The sequence below is a fragment of the Lissotriton helveticus genome, chromosome 3_1 (genome assembly GCF_964261635.1).
Source record: "Lissotriton helveticus chromosome 3_1, aLisHel1.1, whole genome shotgun sequence".
Classification (NCBI taxonomy): domain Eukaryota; kingdom Metazoa; phylum Chordata; class Amphibia; order Caudata; family Salamandridae; genus Lissotriton; species Lissotriton helveticus.
In genome coordinates, this window is record NC_136061.1 from 1850575270 (window position 1) to 1850593963 (window position 18694).

The following is an 18694-nucleotide window of genomic DNA, read 5'->3' on the forward strand; positions in this document are numbered from 1 at the left end:
GAACTTGAGAGCCTGCTTGTTAATTCTCTGAAGACTGGACTGAAAACCTAGATGGAGACTGAGTAACCAATTCGATATGTCCAATCATCGCCAGTTCAATACTGGTTCAACCTGGGTGGCTTTTAAACTTTGGACCTTTATCTTGGGCTGCTCTGATACATAGATGATGCAGGAGAAGCTGCTTCCATCCATGCCTATGAAGTCTTCATCCAGAAAAAAAACGCCCTCTAAGTTTTTTTGGCTCACTGAAGACAAAACATCAACTAGACTCCTCTACCCCCTCAATTAAGTAGGGTTACAGTGTAACATTACAGTATGTTTCCAACAATACTGCAATTGGTTTTATGCAACGCATCGCTCTGTTATATTTCATTGAAAAGTCTCCTCTACTTCAAGGCCAACGCCTTGGATGTGTGAGAAGGTGCACAGTGCGGATCAAGCACCTTTCCATCAGACCTACCTCCTCTCTTTCGTCCCCAGATCCATACACTCACCATCATCTGAGAATATTGTTCTAGTGCTAGGGGCTTGATGCACAATACCCTGTCAAAAACTAGAAATCTACTCCTGTGGGCTTCCTTCTACATTTGGAATTGATTTATTTCCTAGATGGAAATGTACAAAAATCTAAGAAAAATCTATTACTATTACCTTCCTCTGCTCTTGCTTTTCCTCTATACTTACTAAAGCAGATTGTCCGCTTGGCAGGCAATCCACAAAGTATTATGGTCATTACATGTCACAATTTTCATTTTTTGTTCTATTCATGGAAAGCGCATTTCCCTGTGGAGAAATCCCCACCCCTATAAAATGTAAGTTTATTCAATTCCTATTCCCACATGTGTGCGCAGTTGCAACAATTTGTGGAGTAATTTAAGATGCAATGGTTTGGCGTATTGTTTGTGAATATACCACAAAGTTAGGAGTGTGAATTTACCACACATTTTCCATGACAACACCCCGGAAACTACCTTTCCCTCACCTTAACCTAAAACAATGCAAAATCTCGCATGGTGGTGGATTTTCCACCACAGTATGCATAAGTTATATTGTTTAATATTAAAATTCCACTTACCCTGATTCTTTGAATCGGGGGGAACAATTTATAGTCATGATCGCAACGACTGCAGAGGAGAGGTCTCTCCGTTTGATTGCCATCACTCTGAATGTCTCCTACATTAAATTGTGACAGTGCATGCAGACACTTGCTCTGTACATTTGCAGTTGTATTATTGAGCTGCATTAATTGTACCTCGTGCACAACTGAGGTATTCTGAGCATGCGCCAGATTTTATTGACAATATTACCATTCCCATAAATCAATGTAGTTCCTAAATGATCTGCAGGACCCTGGTTCAGGAAAGGATGTTAATGTTTATTTTGGGAATAAGTGCCCTATATCTTCTTATAATAACAGAAGGGGTGGACAAATGCGCCACAATAATATCTAAAAATGGAAGTCCTGTATTTCTCTTTTTTGATGCCATTGCTTTCGCAGTGCTATGCACCGTCGCAATTGATGAGAGCGGAGACGAGTCTCCTCGCCATTCAGCCTCGAGTCCCTCTCTGCTGGTTCCATTGTCCATTTTGATCTGGGAATCCATCAGAGGCAGCAGGTCTACACACAAGCCCTTTAACGCTGGGTCTTTCTCTGACTTCTGCAGGAAGAGGAAGCAGTGCTTAATTTGTACAAAAAATAAGTGCCAGGGCTCTCCTGAGTAGGCCACCGCAGCTTGGACCACGCATTGCCCCTGCCAGCGCTGCCAATGACAGTACAAAGACAACTAATAACCATCACACTCCAACAAGTGTGACACTTCAGACTAATCCAGGCCCCCAAAGCTATAAGAATGGCTTGGGTTGTAGGTAATAGTCATTTTAATGGATATTTAATTAATAATCGACAGTTGTTGTGGTCATACCAGACAGCGCCACCTTGGGGCAACAGTCACAGGTGCCAGTGTTGACAATTAAGTGCCAGTGCTGAGCACCGGAAACCACTGGCTCAAATTAAGCACTGAACTGTGCAGCTTCGTAATTACACCGATTCAAACTGTGGTCTATCTCGTCTAGGCTCGTATTCCTACTGCATTTATTACCTTGTGACATGTGCCGTTCTGGGGTGAATGAGGATGGTAACTGGTGACTGGGCCTTGGCATGCAGCTTTAAACAGATGAAATATTTCCATCTCTTTGGGTAGTATTTGGAAACTGCTTTTCACTCTCACAAAGTCAAAAGTTGTTTGTAATGTGTAAAGGCAAATCAATTAGTAAACACGTGCTAAACTCACTGTTAAACTCAACTCTGTCACCATGTCTAGATTGCAACACTTGGAAGTGCAATACTTACGGCTTTCCACCAGGTCCCTGGGGAGTGTAGGCCGCAGTTGTCACTGAACTCCAGGCAGCAGAAGTCTGGCACGCGGGTGGCATTGTACACCTCGAACCAGTCTGTGTAGTTGGATACCCCGCAGCACCTGAACTGTAGCAAGAAAGTTAGGAAAAAGGTCATATTTTCTTAAGGAAACACTCTTTTCAAAATCAAGTTTGAACCTGCAACATCCTATCAACTTAAAACCAGCCATATGAACTCCAGGTACTCCCACCCACACACATTACAGCATGCAGGAATCAACATGCACCAGATAATAGCACTTGAGCCATCTATAGATAGAGATCATGTTGCTGGAACCAAGTCACTATCTAAGAGCTTCCAGAGACAAATAGAGTCCTTTCCAACCACTCCTTCTCCTACTTCAAAGATCTTAGGATCTTAGGTTTGGAAAGCACATTCATTTGCCACATTAAGCTCAGTTTGCATGAGTTGTGAACACCGTGGCATTGCAATGTAGAGTATCTAAGGTAAAACAGCTTCACCATCACTCAGTCCTATGAGCCACAACTCGCATGCTTTGGCCTCGTCCATGACTGATCATAAAACTGCTCTCCTAGAGAAAAGCTACTTTTAAGACGACTGCTCATGTGCATGGGCTTGCAGCTAAATTCAGGTTTAAAGTTCAGATCCTGCTTAAAAACCATTATTCTGGGCATAAAATCAAAGGCCAGCTTAGGTGTAATACTACCATTTAAACTGAGAAAGCTAATTAACAGATGTATAAATGTACTTGACATAATTTTTCAGCTGCATACATTAGGCCTTTAAAACATGCACAGCAAATCAACGTGCACGAGTTTCTCTGCACAACAGAAAAATAATGTGAATTAATTTCCAAATGCTAGTCTCGCTTGTCTGCAAGTCGCCATCTCTATGTTACGTGCACGAAGGAATGATGTGCAAAGACATACATTTATGCAGTGCATTTTAAAGTCAATATTGTGTTTCTGGTGAAAAGTTTACATTAATAATGAATGTTCGCATAGTAACAAAATCCAACAAGTATCCAGATGAAAAACAAGGAATGGGTTTAATTTGAAGTAAGAATTCTAGTTTCCTAGATCCCTTGCTAACAAAAGTTACGTATTTTAAAATGTTGCAATATTTTTCTGCTTAGCATGTATTATTCAAATCTTTATAAAAGGGATCGAGTTCCTTGCAGGAGTTCTGTTTTACTCTATTGCTTCATTGTGCATGGATCTTTGTTGGTCTGTAGATCTATTTTTCTTTTTAAAACATTTTTGCTAAAAGCATTTAATTTGTGCATTTATTTATATATATTTGCACATTGGCTTATTAATGTTACTTTAAAGATCTTCCTTGGCGCAAACGCCTTTTTCTTGATCACACAATGTTACTGTCTCATGTTGGACGTGCTATTTACTTAACTGGACAGCGCTGAAAGCATACAATCGAGTTTCTGTAATGTATACATTTTTACTGGCTTCATTGCTGATGTAACTCAATTATGTTCACTGAATAAATCTAATGATAAAAGAGACAACCAGAATTTTTTTTTTAAGCGCTGTATTTTTGGATTCACTTTTTTTCCTAGTCCTGCGGATCTTTCCCTTCTGCTATGGAATGCCTCGACAAAGCCACCGTAGTTAAACTCTTGCTACATTCAGTTAGTTAAGAGTCAACACACATAATAGCCAAAACATATACACCTTCATTGAACAGGAAGGAGGGAGCGAAACCTTGGCAACAGACTGCTGGTATGCTTTTCACATTGTTACCTCAACCTCGCTCAGCTCTGTAGGCCTCAAACATAATAGAAAGCAACCGTGCTCAGAAGCGAAGTGAGTTAAAATACTAAGGGGCATATTATCAAGAAACAGAGTTAAAATTCTCGCCGCTTTACTGGCAGTTTCATGGGCTTGATAATATGCCCTTGTGAATTCCCATAGAAGCCCATCCTCTGGTGGGAACATGAGCTTCTATGGGAATTCACAAGGGCATATTATCAAGCCCATTATCGCCTCTTTAGCGGAAGTTTTCTGCAGAGGGCAAGACCGACACTAAATCAGCACCGATACTGTATCAAGATCAGAAAGGTAAGGGATTTCTTGCTTTTCCTTCTTTTTTTCTATCTTTTAATCTCAAAAATTAAAAAAACTAAAATGCTATTTGTAAAGACGGGTCTCAGTCAGGGTACCTTCTTCAAGTATTTTATTGGCAACCCTGCTTAACGTAGCAGGAACGATCTCCTCAAGTCCTCAGTCTCCCATCAACTGTCCCACCCTGGAACCCCACATACACGTTCTTATTCTAAGAACCTACCCACAGTCCTAATAAGAATATTATAACACAACACATCTTCCCCCCCTTACAATAATAAATGACAAAAGGAAACTATATACAACAACAAGGTGAGAGAAAAAAAAAACCAAATAATAAATTGATCAGATTAACATATAATCTTTAAGTCTGTGAGGAGTATGAATGACTCTTCCAAATCTTCCCAATCTCATTGTATCTGTACAAGTTTGTTCACCCAAGCCTTCACTTTCTATGCGATTCCCTTCCTCAATTCTCTCTTCATCTTCCATTGTATCTTCCACTTCATCTTCTCACAACCATTCCCCAAACATAGCTGCAGTTCCCCCAACATCCTCCTCCTCTGCTTTTTTAACATTTTTACATTTTGCAATTCGACTCATATGCCATACCCGACCATCGCTAAGTCTGGCCGAATTTTTTAGACACTCCACAACCTTACAAGGTCTGGAAAAAACACTTTCTCCCTTTGCCACTTTACCCCATTTCTTGGTTTTAACCCAATCTCCTACCGCAAGCTCTTCCACCCTTGTCACATTTTTCTTATCATAATTCTTTTTGTACACTTGTTGTGCTTTTATGATATTCTCCTTTACTTTTTCTGGTGACCATTCAACATGTTTAGTACTATTCATCCAACCAGTATTGTCCCTTGTAATCGGTTCTCTACCCCTCATCATCACAAATGGACTCAAACCAGTGAGAGAAGGTGTGAGACGATAACCCCACAACATTTTTCTTAGCTCAACTTCCCAATTCTTTTCGTTCTGGCATGCAATTTACTGTCTTAAATCATAGGATTTTTCTGAAAATTCTTCACAAATTTCGAATAATACTCCGTCAGCGCTAAAAACGAACGGAGTTCATCCTTATTCTTAGGCTCCGGAGCTTCACTCACTGCCTGTAGTAATTCTTTCTTTGGAGAGATACCGTCTGCACCAATATTATGACCTAAATAAGCCACTAATTGTTTAGCAAATTTACACTTCCCATATTCTGCCGTCAGCCCCTTATTTCTCAAAACATTCTTCAATCTCAGGTCATGAATCTCCCTATTTTCTCCCATCACCAATATGTCGTCTTGAAAAAACAACACTCCTGAAATCCCTCTTAGAATCTCACTCATAGGAGAGTCGCGCGAGCGCGTCGACCAAGATGGCCGCCTCCGTCGGAGCTCCGTAAGTTTACCGGCCCATTCAGCCGGATTACGACGAATTTCCTGTCAGGTTTTAATACTAAACAGCGGCGCTTGCATTCTTTCACCGTCCCCTACCTGGTGCTGTGTTTTCAGGCGATTTCTTGGAGGGACAGTGATTCTTCGTGCTCCTCGGTCCTTTCCCCTGCCTCTACTCCAGCTTCTGCCGGCTTGCTCTGTCTGAGGGGCGGAGTGAACTCCAGGAAAGGGCCTGGCTTTGGCCTGGCCACGCCCACGCTCTTGTTTAGCTGCTGCACCAGGCCTTTTTACAGTACTTTTGAGGCATTAACATCCTTTTTCCCACATAAATATTAAAAATTTGTGGTGCTTTTATTTTTTTTGCACTTTTTTGACACGAAAGTGTATTTTTTCTCCTCAAAATGGAAAATAAAAATATGCCTACTAATAAAAGGAAACAGCAGATATCACCTCCTCCAATTAAGTCTAAAGTTGTTGAATCGCCGGAACCTTCCCTTGCTTTGATTTTTGAGGAAATTCAAGCGCTGCGACTGAATACAGACTCTATTGCCACTGAAGTGAAAAATGTGCGCAAAGATATGGCTTCTATCTCCATGAAGGTGTCTGATAATTCTATCAAAATTCAGGACAATAAAAATAAATTAGACGCTTTTACTCCTTTGATGAGTCAAATAGTACCACTGCATACTCAACTGCTGGAATTGGAAAACCGTAGAAGGCAATACAATCTTCGCATTTTCAATCTTCCTGAAGAGGTTGAGGGATCTGACTGCCGATTATATTTAGAGTCCTTGCTTCCTGGTCTCTTAAATATCAAATTTCCCGAAAAATTTGAAATTGACAAGGCTCACAGAATTCCCTCACACAGGAATCTTCGCCACTCTAAGCCCAGGCAAATGATTTTTAAGGTTCTGCGACACCATCATTTGGTCCTTATCAGGAAAGCTGCAAGAGACATTCCCTCCATCTTGGTTGATGGCTGTAAAATCTTTATCCATCAAGATTTTGCTAAGGAAACGGTTGCTATTCGCAAGGAATTTTCCTCTCTTCGTCCACAATTGCGAAGCCTTGGTTTTAAGTATGGTCTATTTGATCCCTCTACGATGAGAATATGGAAAGATGCCTTTTCTAAATCTTTTCACCGTCCTGAAGATTTGAAACTCTTTCTAGCGCAACAAGCTTCATCGTCCATGGACACTCATGATCCAGTTACTTGAAGACGTTTATCCTGATTTTTCCTGACATATATACTTCACTCTCTTCACGGGCTCCAACGGTTTAATTGGCCATGCTTGAGGAACGTGTGTGCGTCTCTGCCTTCTTATTTTTGTCATTGTTTCTTGTTTGTTCTTCATTCCTTCCTTTGTGTTTCTCCCTTTTGTGTCCTTCCATTTACTACTCTCTACTTAGAGTTACTTTTTCTCTGTGGCTGTTTTTCGGTTCCTCTTCCTTGTATTCTTCTTCTATTCTTTTCTTTCTAACTCCTAATGGCTAATACTCACTCTGTTAAACTTGTTTCACTCAATGTCAAGGGCCTGCGGCATCCAGTAAAACGCACGAAAATCTTGGACTACTTGGGTGCTTCCAAACCTGACATTTGTTTTCTTCAAGAAACGCATGTTGATGATAAGATTTTGCAATATATGAAGAAAAAATGGGTTGATAATATTGTTTCCTCGCCTGCGTTGGGGAAGAAAAATGGGGTAGCGATTTTCTTTGCAAAACGGTTACACTGTCAAATTCTTAGTAAGGTTCATGACACAGAAGGTAGATATATTATAGTTAAGGTAAAAGTTTATGATTCAACCTTTTATTTGCTTAATATTTATGGCCCTACGGCTGACGACCCTTCTTTCTGGTCAGCTATAACTACTGAAGTTCTGAAGTTAGGACAGGTTCCTTTGATTGTTGGGGGGGATTTCAATGTGTTTATTGATCCGTTATTAGATAGGCTTTCCTCTGCAAAATTCCGCCCTCCCAAAGTTTTTTATGCCTTTAAATCTTTCCTTAAAACCACCAAGTTGGCAGATATTTGGAGAATACACTTCCCCACTGACAAATGGTTTTCTTTTTTCTCTAATTCTCATAATTCTCATTCAAGGATTGATTATTTTTTAATTTCGCCTTCTTTACTCCAATCAACTGACAATCCTGTTATAGGTAATATTGATATTTCGGACCATGCTTTAATCTCTTTTGTTTTAAATGTCTCCTCTAATTTTCCTAAACAAAATAGGTGGCGTATGAACACGAATGTTGTGCTTAATGATACACATAAACCTAAACTGTTACAAGCTATCCAGGAATATTTTTTAATTAACCCTGATGGTTCAACTTCACTTGTCAATAGATGGGATGCGTTTAAGGCTTACATTAGAGGTACCACAATTTCCATTATGGCCCATGCAAACAAGCAATTTCATTCTAAAGTTAAGCTTTTGGACAAACAAATTACCAAATATGAACGTTTATTTATTTCTTCTAATGACCCTACACACAAATTTAAACTACAAACGCTTCGTTATGAATTTAATGCTCTACTTAGTACTAGAGCTGGGATTCAACTTGCTAAATCCAATGCTAAATTTCGCTTTAATGCCAACAAGTCTGGGAAACTTCTTGCAAATTATTTACGTATCAAGAAGGATAAGACCCAAATAACCTCGATACGTGGTACTAATGGCCAAGTGGCTATTTCCCATAATGATATTGTCCAAGAATTTTTATCCTTTTATTCTACCTTATATAGTAAACCTGATTTCTGTGATGATTCTTTGATTGATTCATTTTTAAATAAATGTAATTTGCCTCACATATCTCCCACCGATAGATCAACTTTAGATTCCCCAATTACCTGTGATGAGATCCTACTAGCTATTAAATCCCTGCCTAAGAATAAATCTCCAGGCCCAGATGGTATCCCTGCTGAATTTTATAAAGAATTTGACTCTCAATTATTACCTTATTTAAGTGTCCTTTTTTCCCATTTTGGTTCCTCTGGTACTATTTCGGGCTCCTTTACGGATGCTTTAATCATTGTGATACCAAAACCTGATAAGGACCCTACCCTGGTTTCTAATTATCGCCCCATTTCTCTAATAAACCAGGATTGTACGCTTTATGCTAAAATCCTTGCCACTAGACTGGCTCCTATCCTTCATTCAATCATTCATCCGAATCAATCTGGCTTCATGAAAAACAGATACTCTGCAAATAATACCAGAACGCTATTACACGTTATTGAACAGAGCACTCACCTTACTTCTCCTGCAGGAGTGATGGCTTTAGATGCAGAAAAAGCGTTTGACAAAATTCATTGGCAATTTTTATTTAAAACGTTATTGTCTTTTAATTTTGGTTCGCATTTTATTCGTATGATTTCAGCCTTATATTTTGCCCCTACTGCTCGTTTGTTTATTAATGGTCAAATTTCTACTCAATTTCCACTCTTCAGAGGTACTAGGCAGGGTTGTCCCCTCTCCCCATTGTTATTTTTATTAGGAATTGAGCCTTTTCTTAATTATATTCGATACTGTGATAATATTCAAGGTGTTGTGATCAATGATGTCACTGTTAAAGCTTTAGCATATGCAGATGATGTGTTACTGTTTATTAACAATCCTCTCTCCTCTGTCCCTTCCCTTTTGGACATTATTGCACGCTATTCTGTAGTTTCAGGTTACAAGTCAAATGTCAGTAAAACTGAATTTTTTCCTTTAAATGCTTTTTGTACACCGGATATGCTACCAAACGCAGATATTCTTTGGCAAAGCACTAAGCTTAAGTACTTAGGTATTTTATTTGCTCCTTCGCTACCTGCTACATTAAAACTTAATACGGATTTTATCCTTGGTTATATCAAGGACAAAACATCCAAATGGTCTCCCCTTCATCTTACGTGGTGGGGGAGAATGGAGGCTATAAAAATGAATATTGCACCAAATTTTTTTTACTCTTTGGCTATGATTCCCACTCAGCTTCCTCTCAAATTTTATAGTGATGTTGATAAGCTCCTATCTAAATTCCTTTGGTCCAACAAAGTTCCTCGTATCGCTTACAGAAAACTAAAACTCCCCAAGTCTCAGTTAGGATTTGCCCTTCCTGACTTTTACCTTTACCATAAAGCTTTTATCTTAAAACAAAGCTCCCTGTGGTTTTCAAATTTACATGTGGTCACACCTCCAATATGGTTAGATATTGAAACCTCAATTGTACGTCCCTTTACATTGCTTTCTTTGTTATCAATGTCATCTACTTCTAAAGTTGTTCATAGGTCATCTATAATTAAATCGTCTAGATTAATACTTAATGATTTAGACTCTAATTTTAAATTACCTTTGCTCTCTACAGTCCACCTGTCTTTATGGCACAGTGCTCTACTTAAGTTGAATAGAAACATTAATTTCTGGTCCTCGTGGATATCAAAAGGAGTTTTATTTCTTGAAGATGTCTTTTGTAACAATGCCTTTATTCCTTTTGAACAATTACAATCAAAGTTTGGTGTCCCGGCTTCTGATTTGTCGAAATACCAAGCTTTATGTAATTCTATTTTAGACTCCTTTCCAAGAGGTGTTCCCTCGTCCACCACTAATGACCTTTTGATTTATCTTATGGCTGTTACGTCATCTCCCAAAGCGGTCTCTGTGTTTTATAAAAAACTTTCTACATTCCAGGGCTCCAATGTTGGTATGATATCATCTTTTTGGAACACAGAACTTTCCATCTCCCTATCAGATGATTCATGGTCCTCAATTTGGCTCAATAGTATTTCCGGTTGGCTTCCGGTGTCCCTTTATCAGACTAATGCTTATATTTTATTTAACGCGTTATGGACTCTGTCTCATTTAAGTCATGCCAAATTGCTACCATCTAATGTTTGTTGGCACTGCAAATCAACTTTGGGATCACTTCGTCATATGTTATTTGAATGTACAATTGTTATGAAATTTTGGGTGGATGTTTGGGGTGTCATTTCGAAAATTTTGCCTTTACATGATGATATTTCTTATGCTGTGTTAATATGCAAATCGGTTGCCCTGTCTCATCCTCTTAGTGATTCCGAGGCAAAGTTATTTAATTTCTTAATTACAGCTGCTTTAAAATCTATTACTTTTTGTTGGAAAGACGCTTCTTCTCTTTCAGTGCATGCTTGGTGGTCGTGGATTACCTTTACAAGAAGAGGAGCTCAGCTGTCTCTTAAAGGTGTTACCCACAATTCGCAGTCATTTCAATCCTTTTGGTCACCTGTTGACTCATATGTTCTACAATGATCTACTTATTATGCATTTCTTTTTCTTAATGTTTAATTATCTTTTGCTGCCATATTTGTTCTATTTATTCATTTGGTAACTCTTTATGGTATGGTTTTTATGATTATATGACATCCTTTCCCCCTTTCCCTTCCTCTTCATTTTTTTTGGTTATTGCATTTTATATGCATCACTTCTTCAATTACGCATGTACAAATTATTCTTTCTGTATTGTACTTGTTTATTTCTTTTGTTGCATAAAACTTCAATAAAATCGATTTGAACTAAAAAAGAATCTCACTCATAATCCTTTGGAAAACCGCCGCCGCAGAGGCTAGCCCAAATGGCATCCTGACATATTGGAAACACCCAAAAGGTGTAATAAAGGACGTTATCTTCCTGCTTTCTTTGTGCAATTGAACCTGATGGTACGCTGACGATAGATCAACTGTCGAAAACCATCTCATGCCCTTCGTTTTTGCCAACAACTCATTAATCTTAGGTAGGGGGTACTTATCTACTAAGATCTCTTTGTTCACACCTCTCAAATCCACACAAAGTCTAATCTTTCCATTTTATTTCCTTGCTACCACAATCGGAGACATCCATACAGACGACTCTATTCTCTCGATAATTCCAGATGTCTCCAACCTCTCCAACTCTTTCTCCAATTCATTCCTCACTGTAAACGGAACATTTCTTACTTTATAATTTACAGGAACAGCATTCTCTTTCAACCTTATTTCATGCTTGAACCCCTTAAGCACACCAATTTTTCCTGAGAATACATCACTGTACTCTTCTTTAATTTTTTTTTAAACTCATCATCCTCTTCTAGAACCATAACCTGCTCTTTCGCATTAGGGTTAAGTATTATATCTAAGCTCGCTTGATCTTTCCATCCTAAAACACTTGGTCCATACTCTGCCACATACATCCTTCCCTCTGCTACTCTCCCTTTGAACACAAATGTAACATCTCTACACCCTAGAATAGGAATCCTTTTCCCAGTGAATCCTCTCGGATTGATGTCACTTTCCATTAAATCCATGCCAATTTCTTTATCAAACCTTTCCTTCCACATATCCAAATTGACAATAGTATAAGGCGATCCCGAATCAGCCACTAATATTACTTTAACCCCCGCCACTTCAATTTCACACTTTGGTTTGTTCCTACCATTACTCTTTACATCCAAAATAAAATCCCTTATTATAAAAATTTCATCATCATCTGAATCATCTTCTTCATGCTGCTTCCTTTTGTCGTCTTCTTCCTTTGTCACATATTTTATCCTTGTAGACTTTTCCCTTCTATAACAAACTCTTGCATAGTGACCAATTAATCCACACGCTGTACATTTCTGATCTTTTGCTCTACATGCTTGACTGTTCGCCAAATGTGTATAACTTCCGCATCTATAACACGCCAAATTGGTTGTGCCTTCTCTTCTGTATTCATTCTTTGTGCCTTGAAAATACTTCTTCTCCGACTTCTTCTCATTACATTTATCTCTCTTGTCTGCACCAACACTACTCGCTCTTATCATTTTCCTTACAACGCACACCTCTTCTTTTTCTTTTCCCTTCTCATCATCCAGGGCTGCTTTTGCACACCTGACTGATACTTCAGCTTTCCTTACCACGGCTAACACTTTGTTGAGTGTTCCATCTCCCATGGTCCATAATCTTTCTTGTACCCTCTTATTATTTGTAAGCATAATAATTTGATCTCTTATTAATTCCTCTTCAATTTGTCCAAATCTGCATTTCTCTGCCATTCTTTTCAAAACTCCTAAGTAATCATCAATTTTCTCATCCTGTTCTTGTTTCCTTCTGAAAAACTTATATCTGTCAATTGCCACACATATTGTCGGTGCATAGTACTTTTCTAAGTCGTCCAATGCATTTCATATACATCTGTTTCTTCATCACCTCTTTCTTTCTTTTGCATCCTTTCATATTGTATAATTCCTTCTGGTCCTAAGGAATGTAGTATTATTCCTTTTTTTTTATTTCCGGTGTCATTTCCTCATTTTTAATGGTGAACATGTAATTTTTAAAGTATACTTTCCACTCTTGCCATCTTATTTTCGGTTCACCGGGCTCTGTTAAAAATGGTATTGGTGGTGTCAAAGTGAATGTTTGTGCTGCACACATTTTTTTTTTAAATTTAATATTCTTTACACTTTCATAAAATTCACTTCTTTATTTTGTTCTTCCTCCTGCTTCCTTTATTTATCTTTTTGTTTCACTTCCACTCTTCAAAATGTACTTATCAGCATTTAACTGCTATTATACTTCTTTCCATTCGTTTCTTCTTTTAAAACGAATACGAGTTTCCCAAACTCGTCAAAATGGCCGCCGACGTGATGACGTCACACGCTAGCCAATCAGCGTGTGTACACTCACTTCCTCTTCTTCACGCGTCACAATCGCTGCTTTGCGCTGCTGTACGCAGTGTCAGAGTCGCTCTTCACGCGCCTCTCTTCCCGCGTCACAATCACCCAGACGCTGCTCCCCGTGCTGCCGGGCGCCGACGCGTCTTTCAGAGCTTCTTTTGCTGCGCGCACTCCTCTGCTGACATCACGCGCCTCTCAGAGTTTCAATCGTTGCACGCGCTCTTCAGCTGACACGCGCTGTTTTAACGGTAACACGATACTTTCATCTTCTTTCTTTCTTTTATTTTTAATTGTCATTTACTTCTCATTCCGTCATTCCGTCATTCCGCTCACCTCATTTATGTCAATATCCTTTTCACTTCGAATTATCCTTGTCCGTTTGTATTTTCCTGCTCTTCACTTTATTTCTTTCCTTCAATATCAGTGGGTCCTTGCAGAGTTGCCCAATCCTCCGTCGCCAAAATTGTAAAAACGGGTCTCAGTCAGGGTACCTTCTTCACAGGGCCGGTCCTAGGCATGGGCGGTATGGGCAGCTGCCCAGGGCCTCGCGCTCAGGGGGCCCCGCCGCCGGCCCCGCAGTAGACCGCAGAGCAGAGAGCAGGACTGGAGAACAAGTACATTTTTCATTTAGCAGCAGAGTTAATAGCAAAATAGAATATAAATAAATCAATTTTTTTCAAACGCAGGGGGGCCGACAAATAAATGTATAATGTATTGCCCTAGTCCCGACGTGATGAAAAGCGATGAGATAGAGGGGCCTCACATCTTCCCTTTCGCCCAGGGCCTCAAAAGGCCTAGGACCGGCACTGCTTCTTCAAGTATTTTATTGGCAACCCTGCTTAACGTAGCAGGAACGATCTCCTCAAGTCCTCAGTCTCCCATCAACTGTCCCACCCAGGAACCCCACATACACGTTCTTATTCTAAGAACCTACCCACATTCCTAATAAGAATATTACAACACAACACTATTTTTACTATGGTACTCTTTGACTTTGTTTTCTTTTCATATTGGTTTTATTCTTTGCAATCTATGAAGTATTAAGTATTAGCATTTGTTGTTACCATTGAGATTAGTTTTTATTCTCTTTATTGTATTTCTGTACCTTGTTTTCTATATATATTTCAATAAAGCTTTCTAAACATAAAAAAAGAAAGGTAAAGGAATGTAAAATATAGCGCTGCTTCTCCAACACAAGCCATCGGAAAGGAAAGTGACATTGGACCCATACTTGATTGCCTACTGAGGTGCAAATGTTGTACTTGTTATTGACAAGTACTTCTCAAAAGTCAATCACTATACACGACTGATCCATTTTCTGTTGTAACCATTCATTACCTTTATTTAAATGCAGATACATTACATTTGGAAAACTATAAATCATTTTGAGATGTAATTGCATTAGGTATATACAGCACACCTGACTTTAACAAGCTGGAAATTGTGATTTTGCCATTATATAAATCTGCTAATGTTATATCAAACTACATGTGCAGTGCACACATTTGACTATTGGTGTCATTTCTTGACAGTGGGCACTTTTGAAGGTACACCTCACCTCGAGGGGGTAACTTGTATAGCAGCAATGATTTCACAATGGGCAGTGCTTACTTTTTGTCATAGCTTATTTTCAATCACAATTCCTTCCCTCCCTACACCTGATCACTTTTTAATCATTTAGGCACCCAAAATGATCCACCAACTTTGAGATACCAATCTCTGTTCAGATTATTTCTATGGGTTTTTAATTTTACTGTCATCTACACAAATACTCCTTGGCCTCTCTGTCACATTTCCTACTGTTGACCAACCTACCCTATTTTCTACATTCAGTACTCAGTACAACACTACACTCAGGAATCGCAACCTAGCACTGAACTGTTGTTTTCCCCCCTATACTTCGGATCACTTTTTGTATGCATGCCTCATGGTTTGCTCTACTCTCTAATTCCAACGCTTTCCCATGGCTTGTCTCATGGACTTCTACTTTTCTCTCTCTATTCCACCTCTCTTAGAGACTTCACCTTATTCCCTTTAGCTTCTTTTATCATCTTTAACACGACAACACAAACATTATTCTCCGGCTCAACTTTCACTTCTGATCTCCAAATCTCCAATCCAAAATCTCTGATTGCCTCATGGCAATTTGACATTGGACAGCTATTCCCTCTCTTATCCTTAACTATGCTAAGACCAAATTCGTCTACTTTCCTTCCAAATTTGTACCTATACATCTTCCAATGCATATTATATTCTCCCCTGACACTCCCACTCCTACACATTTAGTCAGTAACCTTTGTGAACTATCCAACCCACTCATGCGCATGGAATCCTTTATGACATCGAGTTACTGCTGTCAGATATCAAGTGCTCAGTATTTCCTAGATATGTCTCCAGGCTCAGTGATTTTTCTGAACAAGCTAGATTATTGAAATAAGCTGTTAGGTGGCCTCCCGCAATGCTCCATCTTACTCCTGGATAAAGTTCTAAACTGTCACAAGTACTAGTAACAGTCTTCCCAGGCACACACATACATCCCGCAATCATCAACAAAAAAAGAGCTATTTGTAAACTACCAATGTTACTATTCCAAGCACTAAACACACACACTCTGTCTCCTGGCTGCCTATCGCAAATTCTGCCAGATATGTTGCCCTCCATGCAACCTTCGCTTAGTCAACGAAAATGTACTTGTTTCCCCAAAGTCCCCATGGGCTGACTCACATGTTCACTCCCCCCACCCACTTCATACCTACCAAATAGACTCATTGCTGAATTACTCTTCATCTCCCTTTCAACCTTGCCTTAAAGTCCCACCTGCTAAAATTGGAAGATGACCTAAACTAACTCTTACCTGTTCACCTATCCACTCCTGAATCTCCCCAACGCTCCGTAAAGTAAATGTATTGGTATGTATACTTTCAGCATTCTGCCTAGCCTACTGGGTAATGTCACAACTCTGTCTAGTCAATTTTTAGTTCAATTTTACCACTCGCCGTGCACCTTCAAATCTAAATCTTTACATCATGCATGTGCATGTCCTTACGTACTGTTCTGTTGCTACGTACAGCATTTTTTGTCAAAATGCACACTTCTTGGTTAATAAAATTAATTCTGCAAGCAGACGAAGTACATATAGCCGATATGGTAACCGTAAAAAAAAAAATTCAAGTATTTCAATGTTAATATTAATAATTGATTGTTTAAACATGTGACTGAGACTGTCACAGCCCACCCTTCAGTCCAGGACAAAAGACTGTTTTAAAGTCTCCCATAAGCCAGTCAGGATCCACATAGCCTGAATTCCTATTTAGAGCAAACATTTACTATGGATGTCTTGGCAAACTCTAGCAAGTTACCTTGTGGGTCAGCTCAGACTGGGATATAATATCACTCCTAGAGCAGCGCATGGGAGCATCTACCATCTCAGAGCAGCCGCTGTGGCTATAAGGGGGCAATGCAAAGGTGTAAATGATCAGACCCTGGCTAGGTTGTGTACCATCTTTCCTAAACAGTTTAAATGATACTATGCTCATTACAAATGCATGACCTGCTAATTACGCTCTAGGACCTTACTATAAGAAAAATGGATGGATCAAGGAAGTAAAAGTCTTGGGTACAGATGGCCAGTGGCCTCTTTTGTTAGAGGTGAAACCATGGGCATCAGATAGTCTCCAGACTTGTGCCCTTTTTTTCTGCCTCCATTTACCCTATTTGGCTCTGTCCAAATTTGGTTGCAACTATCAACCATAGTGTATTTACTTGGGCTGGGAGGTTTTCTTCTCGGTTAAATTGGGATTGACAGCATGAAGTCTAAATCATATCTGAGGGCTTCTTGTTCTGTGCTCTTTTCTTCACCAGCACAGATCATTTTGATGTACCATTTATCTATATACATATGTGTGGGGTTATCCATTGTTTACAGTGGGGTTGCCAAACGAAGGCTTCTGAGCACAGCACAGCAAACAATATAACACAGTTCACAACATTAAAAGATATAAAACAAAGATTAAAATAACAATGGAAACACCTCTCCGGTTCCTGGTAAAAGCAGCAAACATGTATAAGAACCCTACATGTACAGCTGAATGACATAGATATTCAGTTTATTTTCTAAAACCCTGAACAGTATGTGCAGTATGCAGGTCAGGTGGCTTTTTGTTTTTTGTAGATTAGCGCTCACAGGCGTTTAAGAGTGTGTTCTCTATTATGTCTGGAGTTCTCTGGTCGAATTTCCTAGTGTCAAATGTTTGTCGGGTTGCAGCAAGGGAAGACTGGATGAATCTGGAAATTATAGTGCTTCCCAAAGGCGGCCCTGAAAGTAACCAGGGACTGCACCTCAGTGTTTACACCAGCCAGATATAGGGAATGCCCTACAGTAAGTGTCTTCACAATCATATGGACGTGTTTGGTCAAGGGTGAAAGCCGTGGGCTTTGAAGATGCAGCAAAGGGAGGGACGCCGCAGACACCTAAGGAGAGCTGGTGGATCATCTAGACTCTGGTTCACCTCAGTGCTTTCATGAGCTACCAGATGTTCTTTATGCTAGAGATGCTGCTAGTATTCTATTAGAGCTTGATTATATAGCGCCCTTCTCAGCTCTTCCACAAAGAGCTGAAGTATGTTGAACCTCCCACCCACGTTTGACCTATGGGGCACCATACTTTGGGGTGAAAGTTGGAGGCCTGAGTTAGACATGTCCTCAATGGATTTCCATCCTGGAAAGTCAAAAGCATGTAGGATGGGACTTGTTAGAAATGGACCATCCTAGCTAATGTTTTGGCATCACTACATGGTACCAGCACACAGTCTAGTCATCACAACAATCCGATCGCAGTTTGACTGCAGTTTCCCAGACACTCAGACGATGATGCTTTGCTTCTTCACACTCTTCTTTCAGTTCTCCAGTTCTGTTCACCACTTTACTCCATTCATCATTCTACAACACATTTAATAGTGCACCGTTACTCAGAATAGAATTTGTAGCTTGTCCCCAGAATCTGGTGATATTCCACAGGCAGAGACTGGCTTTAGAAGAGGTGGGTAGTTTCTCCTCTAACATGAGTTTTCACTGCTGCAAGTTTTTCCTGTGGCTGGTGAACTGGGTGATTTGATAGTGCCTACTTGTCTACACATCCATCCATTCTAGGAGTATAGCCCCATATTCCTTTCTGGAATCAATTAGCCCTTCTATGC

At 39.6% G+C, this 18694-nt stretch overlaps 1 protein-coding gene across 6 annotated transcripts in view; it reads right to left on the bottom strand.

The window, feature by feature from the left end:
- Positions 1–18694, bottom strand: part of TSPAN4 (tetraspanin 4) — a 2988612-nt gene that overhangs the window by 40287 nt on the left and 2929631 nt on the right. For all 6 annotated transcript variants that reach the window (XM_078682789.1, XM_078682790.1, XM_078682791.1 and 3 more), the window contains one exon: positions 2351–2482. In XM_078682789.1, coding sequence (XP_078538915.1) covers positions 2351–2482 — 132 coding nt within the window. The remainder of the gene's footprint in view (positions 1–2350; positions 2483–18694) is intronic.